This window comes from Antechinus flavipes, chromosome 5 (genome assembly GCF_016432865.1).
Source record: "Antechinus flavipes isolate AdamAnt ecotype Samford, QLD, Australia chromosome 5, AdamAnt_v2, whole genome shotgun sequence".
Classification (NCBI taxonomy): Eukaryota; Metazoa; Chordata; class Mammalia; order Dasyuromorphia; family Dasyuridae; genus Antechinus; species Antechinus flavipes.
Genome location: NC_067402.1, coordinates 217,506,790 through 217,526,483, shown reverse-complemented (window position 1 = coordinate 217,526,483; position 19,694 = coordinate 217,506,790). Strand labels below are relative to the sequence as shown.

At 46.2% G+C, this 19,694-nt stretch overlaps 3 protein-coding genes across 4 annotated transcripts; 2 read left to right on the top strand and 1 right to left on the bottom strand.

Moving 5' to 3' along the window:
• Window positions 1–5,022: 5,022 nt before the first annotated feature.
• On the top strand, window positions 5,023–7,790 carry TSPAN31 (tetraspanin 31). The gene is made up of 6 exons (XM_051961872.1): window positions 5,023–5,281; window positions 5,714–5,881; window positions 6,145–6,225; window positions 6,536–6,667; window positions 6,927–7,040; window positions 7,210–7,790. The coding sequence occupies exons 1-6, from the start codon at window positions 5,219–5,221 to the stop codon at window positions 7,282–7,284; spliced, it is 633 nt and encodes a 210-aa protein (XP_051817832.1). The 5' UTR covers window positions 5,023–5,218; the 3' UTR covers window positions 7,285–7,790.
• Window positions 7,791–7,957: 167 nt separating this feature from the next.
• Window positions 7,958–10,794, bottom strand: CDK4 (cyclin dependent kinase 4). Of its 2 annotated transcripts, none has more exons than XM_051961869.1 (8): window positions 10,617–10,794; window positions 9,963–10,187; window positions 9,672–9,807; window positions 9,409–9,576; window positions 9,117–9,226; window positions 8,838–8,888; window positions 8,580–8,715; window positions 7,958–8,378 (listed from the first exon to the last, which is right to left on the bottom strand). In XM_051961869.1, the coding sequence occupies exons 2-8, from the start codon at window positions 10,178–10,180 to the stop codon at window positions 8,283–8,285; spliced, it is 915 nt and encodes a 304-aa protein (XP_051817829.1). In that variant the 5' UTR covers window positions 10,181–10,187; window positions 10,617–10,794; the 3' UTR covers window positions 7,958–8,282. The 2 variants fall into 2 exon arrangements, with proteins under 2 accessions (XP_051817829.1, XP_051817830.1); XM_051961870.1 differs by lacking the exon at window positions 10,617–10,794 and adding an exon at window positions 10,450–10,546.
• A 3,000-nt stretch (window positions 10,795–13,794) lies between these two features.
• On the top strand, window positions 13,795–17,913 carry MARCHF9 (membrane associated ring-CH-type finger 9). Its single transcript, XM_051961868.1, has 4 exons — window positions 13,795–14,461; window positions 15,662–15,817; window positions 16,075–16,267; window positions 17,017–17,913. Exons 1-4 carry the CDS (start codon window positions 14,105–14,107, stop codon window positions 17,349–17,351), a joined length of 1,041 nt encoding a protein of 346 aa, XP_051817828.1. The 5' UTR covers window positions 13,795–14,104; the 3' UTR covers window positions 17,352–17,913.
• Window positions 17,914–19,694: the final 1,781 nt, after the last annotated feature.

Sequence of the window (19,694 nt, the reverse complement as noted above, 5' to 3'; positions counted from 1 at the left end):
GAATCTTGAGAAAGTAGGGAATATAGTTTAGTGGAAAGAAATCACTAAACTGAGAGTCTGATCTGGATTCAAATTTTGACTTTGCTATTTCTTGTGTGACTTTGGGCAAATTACTTCAGTCCCGAGGATGTCAGAAAATCCAAGAGATATATCTGTGTGCCAAGATCCCTTCCAGTTCTAACATTTTACAATGTTTTTTGTTCTCCAAGTCTCTTCCTTTTATTCCTTTAGTTCAACAAAATATTCAAGAACAATTTATTTAAAGAATTAATAGTGAGCTAGTCTTTACATCAACATCTCCAAATCCTTCTCTCTCCCAGAGAGCCATTGCTTATTAAAAATAATGAAAAGAAAGAAAAAATGGTTTCCAGCAAAACTAACATATTTTAAAAGTCTGACTTTTTTTGATGTGTTCATACTCATAACACCCATGTATGCAAAGAAACAGATATGTTTTCTTCTAGGTATCTGGGACCAGGTTTGAGTCACTATAGTTTTATAGCACACGTGTCTCCAGTGCTTCTAGTTTCACTTTTCATATCCTATCTTTTCCTGCTTCTCTGTTTTATCATATTCATCATTTCTTATAGTACAGTAACATTTCAGTACATTTATGTACCACATATTGTTTGGCCATTCCCTAATATATGGTCCTTCCCTTTATCTTTCAGATCTGTTAACTATTTGCTACCCAACACATTTTTGGCATGGTGCTAGGCCCTGAATATACAAAAATAAATAAGGATGCAGATCTATCATAGAGTTTATGATCCTGGTAGGGGGATAGGAAGGCATATATGTAAAACAACTAATACAAAGGAGAATAGTATAAGTCTTGGGGAGAGAAAAAAAATTGGAATTCAAAATCTTACAAAAATGAATGTTGAAAACTATTTTTACAGGTAATTGGAAAAATAAAATACTATTAAGTAAAAAAAAAAAAAAAGGAATGATATCAGTGAAAGGAAGAAGTCTAAGATATAAAGTGTTTAGAAAAATTTTATGATGCCGAGATCAATTTCCCCTAGGATTCAGGGATATTTTCTTGGAGAAGATGACACTATTATTAAAGATCTATAAAGCTTGGGAAGGAGAACTACATTCAAAATGTTTTTCTCCTCAAGCCCCCATAAGAAAGTTACATATTTCTATGTATGCAATTGGCCATGGAGGAACTCTATTAATATTATTGGTTTTTTTGCTTCTCTTCTTCTAGGTTATCCTTCATTTGTATATTTGTCTTCTCTATCTATTGTTCTCTTTTTTGTTTCTTTGGTGCAGCTTGCCACTGTAAATTCAAATTCTATTCTACTCATTATTTTTGCTGTGCAGGCAATGAATTCTGCTCTCATAATTCTCATTTCTTTTAAACCACTCAAGAACAATATATTGAGGTTCCATGTTTTCATATTTCTTAAGATCTTCAATCTCATGAAAAATTGGGATAATTTTCTTTCATTTTGTAGTATTTATTCAAAGTTGTCTGAATTAATTTCCTAGATCTGGTGGCCATAGTTCCTTCCACTGTTACTTTTTTTTTTCCTGTTGATTTATGTGTTTATTTCCAAGATCTTTGAGACCCCCCCCAATTCTTTGGTATCTTCAGTTTTTCTCTCCTCTCTCTCACTGTTCCCCCCTTATTTTTCTTACCATTCACTTTGACTGCCCACTACTGTGGTTTCCTTAGAAGCTAAATCTCAAAGCAAGTCAGCTTCTTCTCATATTGGATAACTCATTGTTCACAAGTCTAAGTCTCTACTCCAACCAACTTTTGGTGGTCAGGACTGGCCCCTGATGGATGCTGTGCTCTTTTCATCAGGCTTAGTGGAGGGCTATACAGCCCCCTGCATTTACAGCATCCTGTCTTGGGACCCATTCCCTCTGTTCTTAGGTTCTCTGGCACAGAACCAGCAGTTCAGAGTTTTACAATCCTGGTGCTTCTGGGCTGCAGCTCCTAGCAGGCTTTTGCTCCTGAAATATGTGGCCAAGTTAGCTGTTGAGGATCAAGCAAACTTCTGATGCCTGGAGCTGGGGTCTTCATAGCACTGAGGTTGTAGGGGTTTTGATGCAAGCCTATGGGGTTTTCTTGATCTGCTTGGTTCTGGTAATATGGGTGCTGAGTGAGCTCTGGGTTAATGAGTGTCAATTCTTGAGTTTGGAATTGTTCTAATCTTTTGGATTCTGAGTGTCCTAATCCCATGGAAACAGATGAAATTACTTTATCTTTGGTACGTAATTTCTGTTTTGGGGATGTTATGGAGGCTGAACAAAATGTTTTAGTCTGCCATCTTGTTATTCACATACCTGGAAGTTTTATTAATTTGGGTTGGGGAAAAGGGGAGAGCAGCTATCCCATTCCTTTTGAACTTTGTAAAAGGTATTAGGAGAAGCATCTCCTAATATAATAGATAGAGGGGTTGGCCTTGGAGTTAAGGAGAACTAGGTTCAATTCCTGCCTCTGACACATTACTATCATTATTAAAGTGCCTAATCTATGAATGTCCCAAGTAGTACTCTGTAATATATATGCAACAGCAGAGGGAGTTTAATACCAAGAATTCCAAACCACACTGATGAATCACAAGTCTGGACAAAAACAAAGGCTACTAACTTTCTATCATAGAAAAGAAAAGATCTGGATACAGCATGTTTTAATGGGAAGAATACTGAATTTGGAATCAGAATCATGGAATTTCAGAATTAAAAGAGTTATGAGTATCTAACTATTTCAACTCCTACATGAAAGGAATTCCCTACAAGAGCATATACGACAAATGTCAAGTATCTTCTTAAAGATCACCCAAGAGGTCCAGTTGTTAGCACCTGAGATCAGACTGTAATTAACCTCTTTGGAACTTCTACACAATGCTCTGTTTCCATGCCCTGCCAGGAACTTCACATTCCTCTTTGTCTTCTTTTCTTCATAATGAACATGTTTCTTAGTTCATTCAAAAGATTTTCTTATCATGGACTCAAGGTCCTTCACTAATCTGACCACCCTTCTCTGAATCCTCTCCAGCTTATCAAGATTCTGCTTAAATCATGACACCCCATGTGAATGCAAGAGTTTAGATGAGATCTGTCTGATGAGGGCAAAGCACAAGAAACTATCACTCTTCCTAAGAATTCTTGGAAGTTATAACCCTGTTAACGCAATGCAGATCACATTAGTTTTTATCTGTCCCAAGACACTGTTTACACATTAAGCTTGCAGTCCATTAAAATCCTCAGATCTTTTTCAGATCAGCTACTATTATGATCCAGCATGTTAGCTAAAATCTCCCAGCTTAGTGCCCTGTGTAAGTATGATCATGTCATCTAAACCTTTTTCCAAGTTATTGATAAAAAACAGCACTGGGTAGAGATGTCTTGAGGTATTTACTCTTGTGGAGTTCTTTTGTTATGGTGATATTAACCCATAACAGTTACTGCTTATCCATTTCATTCAGCCAGTTCTGAAGCCATCAGAATGTATTTATCTAGCCTATACCCATCTTCTCCGTAAGGATAAATGAGACACTTTTATCAGAAGCTTTATTAAAATTTAAGTAAGATATTTCCATAGCATTCTGCCCCATCTAATGGTTTAGCACTCCTGTCAAAAAAGGAAAAAAGCTAGTCTGGCATGACCTGGATCTTTGGAATCACTGCTTCTCTTCTCAGATATTCATCAATCATTTCTAGAATTTTCCCAGGAATCAAAGTCAAATTCATTGGCTTATCCTTTGTATACTTTGTTCTCTTCCCTTTTTTGAAATTTGCTCTTTTGATAACATCTGCCCTTTCTCAGTCCTATGGTGCTGCTTTTATTTATTACGATCTCTTAAATATAACTGACAGTGGTTCAACAGTCACATCTACCAGTTCTTTCAGGACCAGAGGATGTAGTTCATATGAGCTGTTATCAGAATTCTTCAAGGACAGCTAGGTCTTCTATTGCTATAATCGTCTATGTTTAGTATCACCAAGTAATACATTTTGTTGTCACTTATACAATGGTAAATACCACTCTTTTACAGAGGAAACACTAAATTAGAAGCTGAGGAACTCTGCTTAATTAAGACTTGTGTGGTTTTGACAAAAGCCACTTCAGCTTTCAGGGTCTCAGCTTCCTCATCTTCAAAATGAAGAGATTGGTCATTGGATGATCTCTAATATTCCTTTTAACTCAGGCTCTGCAGAGATTAGGCGAGAAAATGCCTAAGATGCCTTCCAGCACAACATGAGATCATAAAAATAATCTAGTGGTTTGGATAAGTTATCTTTTTTGATCCCCACAACAATTCTGTGGAGCGGAGATGCTATTATACCATTTTGCATATAAGGAAGCCGAGGCAGATATAAGTTAAGCGACTAGCTCAGGATCGAACAGCTTCGTTGTATCATCTGGAGCAAAATTTGAACGCAAGACTTTCTGTCTCTATTGAATGCACCACTTGAGGAGGCCATATTCTTTTATCCTGCCCTGAACCTGACTTTTCTCGTCCGTATAGTGGAGAAGCTAGGGAGGGTGACTGCCGAGACCTTTATCGACTCCCGCCTCAGGAGTCTACCTCTCAGTCCCTCCCGTCGGGGCTCCGCCTTCCCCGGGCCCGCCGCCCGATTTCGCAGGCCCTGGGCGGGGTCCAGTCACTGAGTGTGACGCCACAACAAAACAACCTCCCCATGAGGTCACTGCGGGACAAGCTGGGGGAGGGGCCTCGGGGGCGGTTCCTCCAGGGGTGGGGCCCTGCTGCCCCGCCCTTCTATCAGTTTAGTCCTCATCCCCTCCACCCCGCGCCTTTTCTACCTCAGCGCCCAGCTCTGCTCCAGTCCCCTACTCAGCTTTTTTCTCGCCGCCTCTGTCGCGGAGGTCCACAATCATCCGGGGTTTTGTAGCAGCATCAGTAGCGGCGGCAGCAGCCCCAGGCCCCTACGAGAATCACTGGAGGCCCCGCCCCCTTCTCATATCTCGCCCAATGATAACCGGGCCGGTGTAAGCGGGAGCCTTGGGCGGTGACTCCCGATTCGATTGATCGATAGGTGTACCAATCGAAGGGCGAAGTGAAACTTGAGTCTTACCAATCCGGAGGCAGAGGCGGGACGGTGCAGGCGCAGAGTGCGGGGCTTTGGTAGAAGATGATTTAAAGAGACAGAAGCCGCCGGGGCCTTAGCGGACGGTCCCCGAGACCTTTCGCACCTTTGAGTCATCGGGACCCCGGTCCCCATAGCCGGGAAGATGGTTTGTGGTGGTTTTGCCTGCTCCAAGAATGCTTTGTGTGCGCTCAACGTGGTCTATATGGTGAGGAGATGGGTCCTATGGGACTTCCGGTGGGGAGAGGGTCCGCGGGGGGTTTCCAAGATTCCTAGGGGAATTCCTGGGGGGAGCAATGTGAGGGGAGATCCCAGGATTTCTGTGGGAAGGGGGGAGAGTTTCCGGCCACGACGGGGGAGGGGACACACCTTAAGGCGGTGGGAAGGAGTGTGGGTGTGTGGGTCGGTTCTTCGTCCCCGGGGTCTTAGTCTCTCCCCGGGACAGGCAGGGGAAAGGAGCCCAAGGTTCCATTGCCTGGTTCCGCTGTCGTGATGATGCCGGGGGGTGGAAATGGTAGGCTGGTCGATCCAGAAGAGCCCGCAGACACGTCGGGGACCCTTCGCGGCTGACCCCAGCGGTCTGGAGCCGCTCCCGCGCCCTGCGCTTTAAGCTCCCTCCCTGCCCCCTTCCTTTTCGCAGCTGGTGGGGTTGCTGCTGATCGGTGTGGCGGCCTGGGGTAAGGGTCTGGGGTTGGTGTCCAGCATCCACATCATCGGGGGAGTCATCGCCGTGGGTGTCTTCCTCCTCCTCATTGCCGTGGTTGGTCTCATCGGTGCGGTCTATCACCACCAAGTCCTGCTTTTCTTTGTATCCTGATCTGCCCAGGATTCTAGGGGAAGAGGAAGAGGGCAGGGGTTGTGAGGGCCTGAGAGGTAGAAGGAAGAATGCCCGAGGGATTCAAGTTTGTCGGAGTCCTGCCTTACTTATGACAACTGTCTCTCCTAGTGTAGAGCAAATCGTTGGTTTTCTTTTCAAGTTTCTCACAACAGCATGAAACCAAAAGTAATGATAGATGTGTTTAAAGTGGGAATGTGTCTGATTACTTGTCCTTAACTTAGTCTCACTCTCAGTATATGATCATTCTTGGTTTGGTTTTTATCTTCCAATTTGGAATCTCTTGTTCCTGTCTGGCAATTAACAGAAACACACAGGTAAGGAGACATGTTCCTCTATCCTTCTCCCCCAGCAGCTTCCATCCCTCCTTTAAAGAATCCTCTTGGTTCTACCATTTCCAATTTCCTGATTCCAAACTAGATTTCTGGTCAGTTTGGGATTTGAATGATTGGAAAACTGTAATCTTCAGGGAAAAAAAGTGCTCATTGTACTTTGTAATGCCCCAAACTCTTAGTTTTGCTCCATGTTCCTCAGATGAATTGGGGAACAAAACTTATTTTGGCATGATGAAAATTTCTTCAGTTAGAGTTGGGATTGTTTTATTAGTACTCCATTTCTTTCTATCAGAAAGATGTCATCAGCACCTATTGGATGGTCATGACTAACAAGACCCGGAATGAACTAGAGACAAGTTTGGATTGCTGTGGCCTCTTCAACTCCACCACTTTATACTTCCAGGACTATGCTTTCTGCACTGCAGTGAGGAGGGGACTGGGGATAACAGTAGTGGACAAAATCTAGAGGGAAAGGGGATTGGCATTATGAGATTATGAAAGTTGAAGAATGAATGGCTGGGGGGAAAAAAGAGGACAAGGTAAGAGATGGTTTAAAGGTTGAATGATTATCAATGGATATTAATACTAGTTATCCATTTCTAGAGAAATATGACCACTTGGGATAGGGTAGGACATGTTTTTTATCTACCAAGAATCATAATTTTGAATCCTCTTATTTCTAGCACTGTAAGACCCATAGTCCAAAGTGCCAAGTTTGTGGAGACAAATTTCTTAAGCATTCAGATGAAGCACTGAAAATTCTGGGAGGTGTTGGACTCTTCTTCAGCTTTACAGAGGTGAGATATTTCTTCTCCCATTCCCAAATTATCCTCCACATTAGTCCTCTTAAGTGGGATTTATAAAATACTCATTGTGGGTTTGATTACCTTGTACACAGATGCTATTTCTCCACCACTTAATATTGTTTTCCGTCTAAAATGTTTCTTACCTCCCCCTCCCCCCCAGATCCTAGGTGTGTGGCTAGCAATGAGATTCCGGAATCAGAAGGACCCTCGTGCAAACCCCAGTGCCTTCCTATAAAGATCTGATGCTTCTGACCCTTCTTTTCCCCACTCAGTCATGGTGGGGACCTTGGGGCCTTTTCCATGTAAGGAAATAGGAAGAGGCTATTCTTTGCTGCAACCCCTAAGCCGATTGGACAGTTAGGCTCCTGTCCTTGAAATGACGTTTATGGGCTAGGCAGAGTTGGGAAGATTCTGAACACACCCCGATGCCCCCAGGAAGGGGGATGCTATTTATCAAGTGCATGTGATTGAATGGGGCAAGAACCTCCCTGCAAACTCCTGCCCTGCCAGTCTCCTAGACTGGCTTGATCTGTCTTACCCTGTCCAGTGTTTCTCATCTCCAAGGTTAATTACAGCCAAGACACAGCCAATCACCCAGAATGGAAACAATTTCCTTGGGGGTGGGATGGGTGGGTAAAAGGAGCCTCCAAAGGTTCCAACTTTCTGATGTTACTGAAAGCATAGGGCTTTGTATTTTTGAATAGTGTAGTGAATGTAAAAAATAAAATCTTTTTAATCCTGTATCTGCATAACCTTTTTTTTTTTTTTTAATGTCTTTCTCAAATGAAGATAGTGTTAACTCCTTGGACCCTACACAGAAGGCCCTGTTCAATGACTTTTAATTACTATATTGTCTATTTCCAATCCCCACTAAATTGCAGGTTCATAGTTAATCAGAGTCAGAAACATAAAAACCAGACCAGCTTCGTGTTTTGTTTTTTCCTGTATAAATCCCTCTTCTCCCTCCCCTAAAATCTAAGGGGTTAGGGTGGGGCAGAGGGATGACTCACAAAGGGTATTGGTGGTAAAGGAATATCATTAAGGCAGTAACAGATTCTGTGTAAAATGGTTAAGGATTTGGGAAGGGTATGTGTATGGAGGATCATGTTCTCCCTCCTGCCTTATGATGCTGTACATCATGGTGGCAATAGGAGTGATCCTAGTGTCCGTGGGTTGGGGGAATTATAGCTCTTCTTCCTTCTGTATTGATCCTGGATACAGTTCTTCCAGTGGTCATTCGGGGTTCCCTTCCCCAGCTGTCTGTAGGTAAGTGTGTTGCAGAGCTCGGAAAGCAGAGATCCGTTTGTGTGGGCTAAAGGTCAGCATTTCCTGAAAAAAAAGTTAGAATATCTTTAATAATAGCCAAGACATCTCTCACCATCCTTAGGATGGATTCCTTCCCTTCCCTTTCCTGATCTCATGAATTTTAAAACTATGCTGAGATTTATATAGTATTTGTACTTTACTCCTTTCTAAATTCCCTGAAAGAAGGGGGAGGGCTATCTCTCTACTCTCCCCATTGTGTCTTACCAGTAGCAGCTGTGCTCCAGGTCCCTCCAGCTCAGGCACAACAGACTGTAAAGGCTGGGGACTACAAGGAGTAAAGGCGCCCCGGGGCAGAGAAACATCAGGAGGCCAATCGTCTTCTGCTGGGAGCCCAATCAGACTGTAGGGAGAAGGAAGATCTGTGATTAAAAACCATCCTGATTTTCAGTATCTCTTCTCAAATCCATAACTGTCAAAAGCCTTCCAAAGAAGGATATGAGGTTCAGTTTTCTGTTCACTTACTCGAAGATTTTGCTTAACTGGTCAGCTTCAGAGTTTCCACAGAAGAGAGGCCTGAAGGCAGAAAAAGGATAAAAGAATAGTAATCAAGGTCTAAAGTGGTTAGGGTGAGGGGAGGGAGAATCACTGAGGTTTCAAGAATAGTAACTAAGGTCAGGGGTCATTACAGTACTTTCAAAGATGGAGAGCAAATTTGTGTTGGGAAGAATATAAGAGGAAAAAGAACTGAGGCTTTCTGGTGAATAAAGAAGGGGAGCTACTGAAATTTCATGAGCTCCTCACTTCCTACGGAACATCTCCGCGAAGATGCAGCCAACACTCCACATGTCCACAGGTGTTGCATATGCTGACTGCAGGAGAACCTCAGGGGCCCGGTACCAGAGAGTGACTACCTGAGAGAGACAGAAAAAGGAACCTCTAAGGGGAGCATTGGAAAGGCGTAGGGATGAAGCTTTGATTTACAGGAGGTTCCACAAAGTTCCTTTTCTCTTTTCTACTAAGCTGTCATTCTTTCCTCCAACCTTCACCATTCCCACCTCCATTCTGAATATACCACTCCTCCGTTCCCACTGACCACAGGTGTGAGTGCCATCTGGCAGCTGTAGATCCGAGCTAAGCCAAAGTCAGCCAGCTTGACTGTTCCACTACTGGTCACAAGTATGTTTTCCGGCTTCAAGTCACGGTGGACAATGCAGTTAGCATGAAGAAAGTCTAGGCCTCTTAAGAACTGTCTCATTAGATCCTGAAAGAATGTGATAAGATCGTTGTAAAGAAGTCTAGGGACTAAATATATTTCCCCTTTATTCATGCCCTTACCTCCCAACCCTATGCTCACACCTTGATGGTCTCCAAGGGCAGCCCTGGTGGAGGGGCTTTGTCCAGATACGTCCTCAAGTCTTGGTCCACGTGTTCAAATACCAGGGTCACCTTGGTCTCTCGGTCAGTTCGGGCAGTGGCACAGACGTCCATCAGCCTGATGGGAGCAGGTTACTCAGGAGGCTCTCCCCAGCCTCGGAGCTTCCACACTTCTCCGGACCAATTCCTACTAATTAGGCCCGCTAGTACAGCGTGCCCTCCCCCACGCTCCTCCCCCCACAGCCTTAACCCTCTCCTCTCCTCTCCTCTCACCGGACAACGTTGGGATGCTCAAATGCCTCCAGCCTCCTAAGGAGAGCCACCTCCCGGACCGTGCTGACAGGCAGGCCACCCCCACTTCCACCTCCTGTGGGCACTTTCACACTCTTGAGTGCCACGAAGTGGCCGCTGTGGGGGTCACGGGCTTTGTACACCGTCCCATAGGCACCAACACCAATTTCGGCCACTGGTTCATACCGAGGAATGTCCATCCTGGGCCTAGGAAGAGGAGGCTACAATTACACGCTAGCCCGACCGTCCAAGTTGCGGCTCTGTGCACTACAACTTCTACTGACCACTTCGAGAAAACGGGCTCCTCCCCACCGCCCCCTCTCCAGCTCCGGGGACGGCAAACTCCAAGCCACTGCTATGCCAAGGGAAAGCCCAATCCGTGCCCTTTCGCGCCCCCATCCCCCGGTTACACCACACAATCGGACCCCACGGATGTCTACTAGCTCCCGGGCCCCCTCCCCGCCCTTACACGCCCGGCGGCGGCCCCTCAGTCCGGCTCCGGTCGGCCTCCAGTCCAACACGCGGAGAGCGGAGGGAGGGCAGGGGGCGGGGACTCGGGCCATTCCGCGGCAAAATCCGCTCCCGGAGAAAGGCTCGGCCCCTAGCCGAGGCCGGGGCGGCCCGAGATGCGCTCACCTCCTCTGGCGCTGGGGGCCGCGCCGCGTAGGGCGGGGACGGACCGTTATCTAGGCACCGGAGCCGGCCCCGGCGGAGCCATGCAGGGTAACTCGGTCCCGAGGGGCCGGAGGCGGCAGGCCTCACCATAGACTCCCGGGGGCTAGAGTGGATCCCTCTCCCACACCCTCACCACGTGACCAGCCCTGCCAAGGCGGCGCGCGGAAACGGGGAGGAGGAGGGAGACGGGCGCAGGCGGGACGTGAAGGGAGCACGTGACCAGCCATTCATGCGCCTTAGGGCGGCTGGAGAGCTGGATGACGGGGGGGAGGGAAGCGGCCAGCCAGGAGAAGAGAATTTGACCACGTGAGCTGTTGCTATCACACGTGATCCATTGACATTGCAGAGGTGTGGTTATGATGAGGTCATGTGACCTGGCTTCCAAGGTCCCTATGGAGGTAGGAGGGGGTGGCCAGTGAGGGGGAGGAGCCTTAGGGTAGTGCCATGGCAACCGAGGCCACCCAGATCCCTCTTGTGGGCAGAAGGTTAGAAGAGAGATTGACTCTGTGTCTGGCTATCTCTCCTACATTTTCTTTCTCCTACGTTCTCATGACATTCTTCATCTTAGGAATCTGCTTTTCCTCCGCCTTCCCCACCTTCCATCTCTACCCCGACAAAAAAAATTATAGACAAGAAAAGCATTCAGTGCCTCTAGTGGAAGAGGGATTCGACTTATTCAACTTGGCCCCAGAGGGCAGAAGGAGCTGTAGATGGAAGTTACAGAGGGGCAGATCGAGAACTTTATTAACAGCTATATAACTTTGAGAACAGTTACCAGAAAAAGGAATCCTTTTCTTCAATGGAAGTTTTCAAACAGAGAATGATGACAGCTGTACAAAGGATGGGAAAGGAGGATGGAATATATTACTTCTAAGGTCCTTCCAAATCCTTCCAGATTCTATTTTTATTGTGAAAAAATATCCATAAGCATAGAAAATAACTTAAATATCTTAATATACCTTAAAAGTCATTTACTCCAATCCCTTCTTTTTTTTTTATTATAGCTTATTGACAAAACATATGCATGAGTAATTTTTCAACATTGACTCTTGCAAAAACTTCTGTTCTAACTTTCCCCCTCCTTCCCTCCAACCCTTCCCCTAGATGGCAGGTAATCCAATACATGTTAAATATGTTAAAGTATATGTTAAATACAATATTTGTATACATATTTATACAGTTGTCTTGCTATACAAGAAAAATTGCATTTAGAAAGAAAGTAAAAATAACCTGGGAAGAAAAACAAAAATGCAAGCAAACAATAACAGAAAAAGTGTAAATGCTATGTTGTGGTCCACACTCATTTTCCAGTGTTCTTTCACTGCAACCCCCTCATTTTACAAGTGAGAAACTCGAGAGATAGAATAGTTAAATGATATGCACAAACAAAGTCAAACAGAAAGGGACAGAAGGAAGATTTGAACCAAAGTCCTCTAAGTACAGAGCCAATGATTACCCCCCCACCCCACCATATTCTACCTTATTCTACAACAAAGTGCGCTTCAGACTTTATCCCTACCCCGAAAGTTCCTTGTCACAAGCCTCCTTTCATTCTAAAAGAAATGGGAGAAATTGGGAAAGATGCATCTCACAGATGCTTTTGCCAGCCAGTTTTTTTAATTAGCTCTAATTCCATTTTAGCGTTTCTTTTAGTGTGGCATGAGTAATAGTCATGTCTCAATTAGGGCCTTCAATGCCTCTCTTTCCCATCATTCCCTTAAGCATTTTGCAACAGTTTCAAAATTGAAAAAAGAGGGACTTAAGAATTAAAGAAGGTTGGGTTCAGGAGGAAAATAGGAGTGTGAACACTTCTTTTCCCTCTTTCCTCCAGAGCTACTTTCTGCTCCGGATTTCTATTAGAAGGTAAGGGGAGATACTAGTATGAGTACCTTTAGAATGGGAAATTCTGAGGGACAGAAGTGAAGAGAAGGGAACCTTTGCATATTATTCACCTTGCAACAATTAGTTGATGAGCCTTCTGAAAAATAAGATAAAGGGCTAGTGTTTTGTCTCAATTACATAGGTCCATTATTGTGAACTGGTTCACAATAAAAATAGAATCTGGAAGGATTTGGAAGGACCTTAATATTTCAATTTATTTCTCTTTGAGTCTGTTTCCATTCATTCTTTTAAAATACATTATTTGTCATTTTTTTTCTTCTCAATGAATGGAGGAAGGGAAATAATTTGGAACCGAAAATAAAATAAAGCTGAATTGAAAAAAAAAAACGAAGTATATTATTGAATTCAGTCTTTTCCCTTCCCCTCTATCGAAGAAACTCTGATTTTTGCTGTCTGCCCCTCCTTTAACTCTGTCTCCTCAGCCCTTCTGTTAATTATTCTTTTACTAATTACTTTTTTCCCAGTGTGTTTGACCGAAAGGACTCCCCAGACTCCCTTTTCCTACAGACTGGGAAAGGGAAGGGAAAGAGAAGGAATGGCAAATTTTTAAGAGAGGAACATGAGGTGGGGATGGTGGATACCTTGGGCTAGTGAGAGGGGAATTCACGGCCTTTGAAGGAGGACGGGAGCAGTAAACCAGGAAGTGTACGTGGGCATTGCTTAACCAGTACAGTTGCTGATTATATGAGATGAAAAAAAGGGCTGTCTGCTCGACCCCTCACTCCATCTCCCCAGGCCGCTTCACACACACACACACACAGACACACACACACACGCACACGCACACATTTTTGCACCCTGCCTCCGCGCACTCACTTCTCTCCCTGGGACCCTTTCATTCTTTGCACCTCCCGCCCTACCCGCAGCCTTGCACCCTCACGCTCCTCCACTCATTTCCCCAACTCACTCCCTGGGCCACTCCCCCGCCGGCCCCTTGGTCCACCGGGTCCGCTCGCCCCCGCCCCCGGGGCCACCTGCTCGCGCGGGGCGGGGCGGGGATGCGCAGCCGCGGCCCCCTCCCTCCCTTCCTCCCCTTCCCCGCCCCGCCCCTCCCTCTTTGCCTCGCCGGCTCCCGGGTTCTCTCCCCGCCCGCCGCCAGCCCGCCGCTCCGGGGGGTGGGGGTGGGGGGGGTCTTTGCTGCCGCCGCCGCCGCCGTCGCTGCCGGAAGGAGCCGCCATTTGCCACGGCCGAGCGGACGGGTCGAGCCGGAGCCGGAGTCGGAGCCGGAGCCCGAGCGGGGCCGGGGCCCGGCGCCCCGCGATGGGGGGCGGCCCCGCCGCAGGAGAACCCGGCCCCTTGACCCCGGGGACCCGGGCCGCTCCAGCCCCGGTCCCGCGGGGCGCCGCGCCCTAGAGGACCCGGGCCATGGCCCCCGGGCCGCCAGCCCCGGGGCAGGACAGAAGGCTGCTCTGAGCCGAGCTCGCAGGCCCCGACGCCCCCTCTTCGGCTTCGGCCCCTCCCCCGGCCAGACCCCCCGACGCCGCCCTCCCGGCGCTCCCCACTGAGCGGCGGTCCTCCTCCCCACCGCGGCTCCCGGCGCCCGGACGATGCTCAAGTCCCGGCTCCGCATGTTCCTGAACGAGCTGAAGCTGCTGGTGCTGACGGGCGGGGGGCGGCCCCGGCCCGAGCCTCAGCCCCGGGGGGGCGGGGGAGCCGGCTGCGGCTGGGGGCCCTTCGTCGGCTGTTCGGCCCGGGACAGCGACGGCGACGACGAGGAGTACTACGGGTCGGAACCGAGGGCCCGGGGCGTGGGGGACAAGGAAGCTCGGGCTGGACCCCCGCCACCGCCCCCTCCGCCTCCACCTCCTGCTTCTGGCGGCCTGGACTCCCTGTCTCTGAGCAGCAGCCTGGACAGCGGGCTCCGAACCCCCCAGTGCCGGATTTGCTTCCAGGGGCCGGAGCAGGTCAGGCCTGGGCCTGGGGAGGGGGGGGGGGGAGACTAGAAGCAGGGTACCAGAGAGATGAAAAGGGGAGGGGACAGGGAGCCCTGGATGGACCCTCCTGGAGAGTCCAAGGCAGATCGGGAGTAAGGGGGCTAGTATCCTCCTGGAAGATGTGAAGGGTTGGACAGAGACGGGAGACCCAGAAAGGGGGCCTGGGAGAATGGCTGAGACATGGCAGCACCAGAAACTGGCAGGGGGTCCCTAGGAAAAAGCCACACGGGGAGGGTACCTAGGGGTGGGTTGAAGTTAAGGGTTAGATAGCCCACAGGACTAGAGATTCCCATCCTGGGAAACTGTCTTGGAGGAGATAGATGTCAGGGAAAAGCAGCCGACTGTCCCTGTCCCCAGCTCCGCACACTTTACTATCTCTATAGGCTGTGGGAGGGGCCATCCTTCATGGAGGCAGAGGAAAGGGTTGGTCTTTGAAAAGCTAGCCTTGGTTGTAGGGGTTGGAGCTTTCTTATCTATGCTTTCTTTATTCCTCAGCATCTTTAACCTTTGGGGAGTTTTTCCTCAGCTTTAAATTCAGCAGTTTCCATTCTTCACACAAAGATTATTCTTTGTTTAAATTGTTCTGGAGGGAGCTCCCAATAGGGGGTGGGGAGGGGATTGGGGCTGGATTCTTATCCCTAAGTGCTCAGAGGGAATTTCCTTTCCTTGATTGAGGGCAGACCTAAGTCTTGTATGAAGGATTTCTTTTGGGATCCCATGGAGATAGAGTAATAGAATCCTCTGAATTACTGCAAGATCTGTAAAGTGTTTTAAGATTATTTTGGTAGGTAGAGAGGTGGTGATTGATGCTTACTTAATATTACTATAGCTCCCCTCTACCCCCAGACTCCGTTATCTCTTTATACAAACTGCATTCTCCAAAGTTCTGAGAAAAGAGATATTCTAAGTCCCTTTGCACCTCCTTTCTATCCCCTGGCGTCTCTGATCTTGGGAGAGTCTCTTTTTCAATCTAAGGACTTTCCTCACCACTCTGGTATATGCCCTTCATCCAGTCCTGGATGAATGGTTTCCACTGAGAGTATTGAATTTGGATCTCTGATATGAATCTCTAATGTTGACAGTTTCTCTAATATGGAGAGGCCAGGAAAAGGGGATCTCTTTATCCAGTTGAAGTGGTAATTGGATCCTGCCTCCTCTCCCTACCCTCAGGGGGAGCTTTTAAGCCCATGTCGGTGTGATGGTTCTGTTCGCTGTACCCACCAGCCTTGCCTCATCAGATGGATCAGTGAGCGGGGATCCTGGAGCTGTGAACTTTGCTACTTCAAGTACCAGGTCCTGGCAATAAGCACCAAGAACCCATTGCAGGTGAGAGGTACAAGGAGAAGGGCTCTAGGCTAATGTTTGAAGTAGAAGTTTTGAGATATCCCTCTCTCCCCAAAAAGCCAGTCCTAGCTACACTTTCCCCAGTATTCACTCCACAATAGATACTCAGTCACCCTGCTCTTATTTGGTCACTGAGGTCCTCCCTATCATGGTTGCCTCTTGTTATCATGACTGCTTCCTATAACCATCAAGACCTTATGTCCCCCAAGTATCCCTCTGAAAATACCTTCCTTTCCTAGTGGCAGGCCATCTCCTTGACAGTCATTGAGAAGGTCCAGATCGCAGCTATTGTCCTGGGCTCCCTTTTCCTTGTTGCCAGCATCTCCTGGCTCATCTGGTCTTCACTCAGTCCATCAGCCAAGTGGCAGCGACAAGACCTGCTCTTCCAGATATGCTATGGCATGTATGGCTTCATGGATGTTGTCTGCATTGGTGAGAGACCACTCAGTCCTATCTACCTAAAATCTTCAAGAGTTTCACACACAGGGATGGGGCGATTTTAGAAACTTTTATCTAAACTGTCTATCTTTTATGCCTAAACTATATATATAAACTATATATACTATATATATATATTTATATGCTTATATAGATCTTTAATACCTTGTGTGGTAGGTGCTTAATAATAATTGATATGGAATTAATTATCCCCTTCCTCCAATTTAAGGACAGTTTGAAAGAAAAATCATAGGCTGCTAGAGCTAGAGCTAGAAGAGACCTTATAAGTTATCTAATACAACCCTCTCATTTTACTGATGAGGAAATTCAGACTCAGAGACACTTAGACTTACCTACAGTCTAATCCTAACCTCTCCTGCCTCATCTGTAAAATAAGGACAATAATAGCACCTACCACCCAGAAGAGTATTATGAAAATATGTGCTTTGCAAATGTCAAAATGCTACATAATTATAATTATTGTTGTTGCTTATTGTTGTTACACTTAATAGTTGCAGAGTGAAAATTTGAACTGAGGTCATTTGATTTTAAATGTAACACTCCTTTAACTGGGCTATGATCAATTAGAGACCCCCTTGATGTCCCCAAGCCTGAATTTTTTGTTTATTCTAGTGCTTCTATTAATTCTTAATATTTCAGTCTGGAAAAAATCAGGTTTGGATTTCCCCTTGGCCCTGAGTTCAATGAAAATTGACCTAGCCTCTGATTCCCTTCCTAACCAGGTCTCATTGTCCATGAGGGCTCTTCTGTCTACCGAATCTTCAAACGGTGGCAGGCAGTGAACCAACAGTGGAAGGTTCTGAACTATGACAAGACCAAGGACTTAGGAGGGGATTCAGGAGGAGGAATGGCAGGGAAGCCAGGCCCCAGGACCTCACGGACAGGTTCCCCACCTGGAGCCACTGGCCGCCCTCCAGCTTCCCAGCGTGTCCGGACGCTCTTGCCCCAGCACTGTGGCTACACAATTCTGCACCTGCTTGGACAGCTCCGGCCACCAGATGCCCGTTCCAGCTCCAGATCTGGCCGAGAGGTTGTCATGAGGGTCACCACTGTCTGAGCTAAATTCTCAGGAAAGGAAGACCCTAAAGTCAGTATACTGGCTGGAGATGTGGTCCAGCTCCTGCTGAGCATCTTTCCTAAACAAGTGGAGATTCCACCTAGACAAGATGTTGCTCCCACACCTGACTGTCCTTATATATTAAGGGAATGCTGATATGACCACTGGAGATAATATCAGGCCCCCCACTGATCACTCATCTTTCCCTGGAGCAAAGATTCCATCTGGAAGAAATTTCGATATTCATTGATGGCCGCTTATCCTCCTGGAAAGTGGGGAGAACATCTTTTCCCCTGGAAAGAGTGGAAAGAATCATCTTTACCTCAGCTCACATGGCCTCTGGCCCCCTCAACTCCACAGGGATGATTTGGTGAAGGGGGCCCAGTGCCAGGAGGAAGGGGCTACCAACTCACCCACCCCTCCTACTCTATGGCCACAGGGCATCTGGCAATAAGACTAGTGTATATCCACCTCCTGCTCCCTGCATGAGGGCAGGTGGGTCTACCCCTGCCTTACCCCCTCTTGTTTGAGGGGAGGGCATAAAGAGTCATTTATATGCAAATGAAGGCTCATTTCTCTTCTGAGGATTGTGGGAAGATTTGAGGTTTGGGGGAGGTTTGTCTATACAGGTTGCAAGTCCCAAAGCACTTAGTAAGTTAACCTTTTTTCTACCTATCAACCCATAGTGGTTTATTCCAAGAAATTTAGCAAGCACTTGCTGGTGAATAATTCACTTTAATTGTATAGTTGGCAAGGCCCAGAATGGTCTGATGGGGAAAAAAAATCACACACTCAGAAGTTAGAAGACTTATGTTCTACTCTGTGCTTCAATTTCTCTATCCACGCCATAGGATTGATGTGAGGAACATGAGATATAGGTAAATTCCCATTGCAAAGAAAATTTCTCAGTGACTAAATGTTTTTCAAGCCTTTAGTGTTTATTTCTGGTTGCATACCAAATCACTGAACATTGAAATAATTTGGCATTTGGATGATACCTTGGAGTTTTCTGTAATGGGATATATAATAGACATGGAAATGCTTCAGAAAAATATGATATAAATGTGGGAAATTATTGTCATTTTCTAAGTGTGAGAACCCATAAGAATAAGGAGGAAATGAAGGTTGAGGATAAGTTTGATCAGGTATCTTTTCTTCTTTTGTTTGGGAGATAGGTGAAGGCAGGAATTATGCTGTAGAATTTTGGGTCAGAAGATTCCCTTTCAGAATGTTTTCAATGGCTGATGGTATAAAGTGGATTCTTATTTACTTAGACCAATACTGGTCAGTCTTCATGAATATAGCCTCTGGTCTTTCAGTTCCCTCTGATTTATGTTGCCTTTCCAATAATTATGTCTCAGTTCAGACCTGGGCTTACTCAGGCAGTTTATGTTAACTAGTAGGGTTAGGGTTTTAGCTCATTCTTTTCCTATAAATTTTATCAGATGTATCAAATTGTGCCTCTCCCTACTCAGAGGGATTTAGATATGAATTATTTACCATTTGTGAGAGGATGTTGCCTACATACAATGCTGAAGTAGTATCAAGTAGCTGCTATGGGCTGGTTTTGAATATGTATCAACACCAGACCTGGTCACTCCTTACAGGCCCTGGGACTGTGTGTCCTCTAGTCTGTGCTGACATGCTAAGTGAATTATTCATCAGCAATGAGAATATTCAGGTTACATAATGGACTCAGGAGTAGAGTTTAAAGGATTGAAATAATTCCTTTCCAATTATCATTAGTCTTTTAGAGAAGGTCTGAGCCTCCCTCAAGGGGTTGTTTTGGGGAAATGCTTCTGCATTGACTACCATGAAGAGTCATGGTAAGCTAAGTTCACAGCTTGAAATATCCTCTTTCCTTTTCCAGCTCCAACCTAGGTGCTGTCCATGGTGCTGTTCTATAGACTAGCTAGACAGTGGGCGTGGGATAGTGGTGTAGGGAGCTGAGTGGAAGGAAAATGTTTTCCTTTTATTCTAAGTCATCCAGAATACTGTCTTCCTGCCCATACTAATTTTCCCAGTCATTATCTCATTCTGTCCTCTCTTACCTCCTTTGTGCCATCTCTGATGTGAGGCCAAAGTAGGTAAGGGGCTAAGGAAGAGCTTTTCTAATGAGCACTTTTGCCTCCCTGGAGAGAGGGCATGTGTACTCCTCCCTCATTTGTTACCTTACCATCCACAAGGCAGCTGTTTTTCAAGAAAGTGACCACTAGCACATATACATTTGCTGACATGCTCAGACAAAGACATACAGGTTTGGGGATGTATTTGCCAAACTGTTTCCAACCTCAGGCCCTCTCCCAGTGAGTAATGGCTCCACATTGAGGCTCAAAATACAAG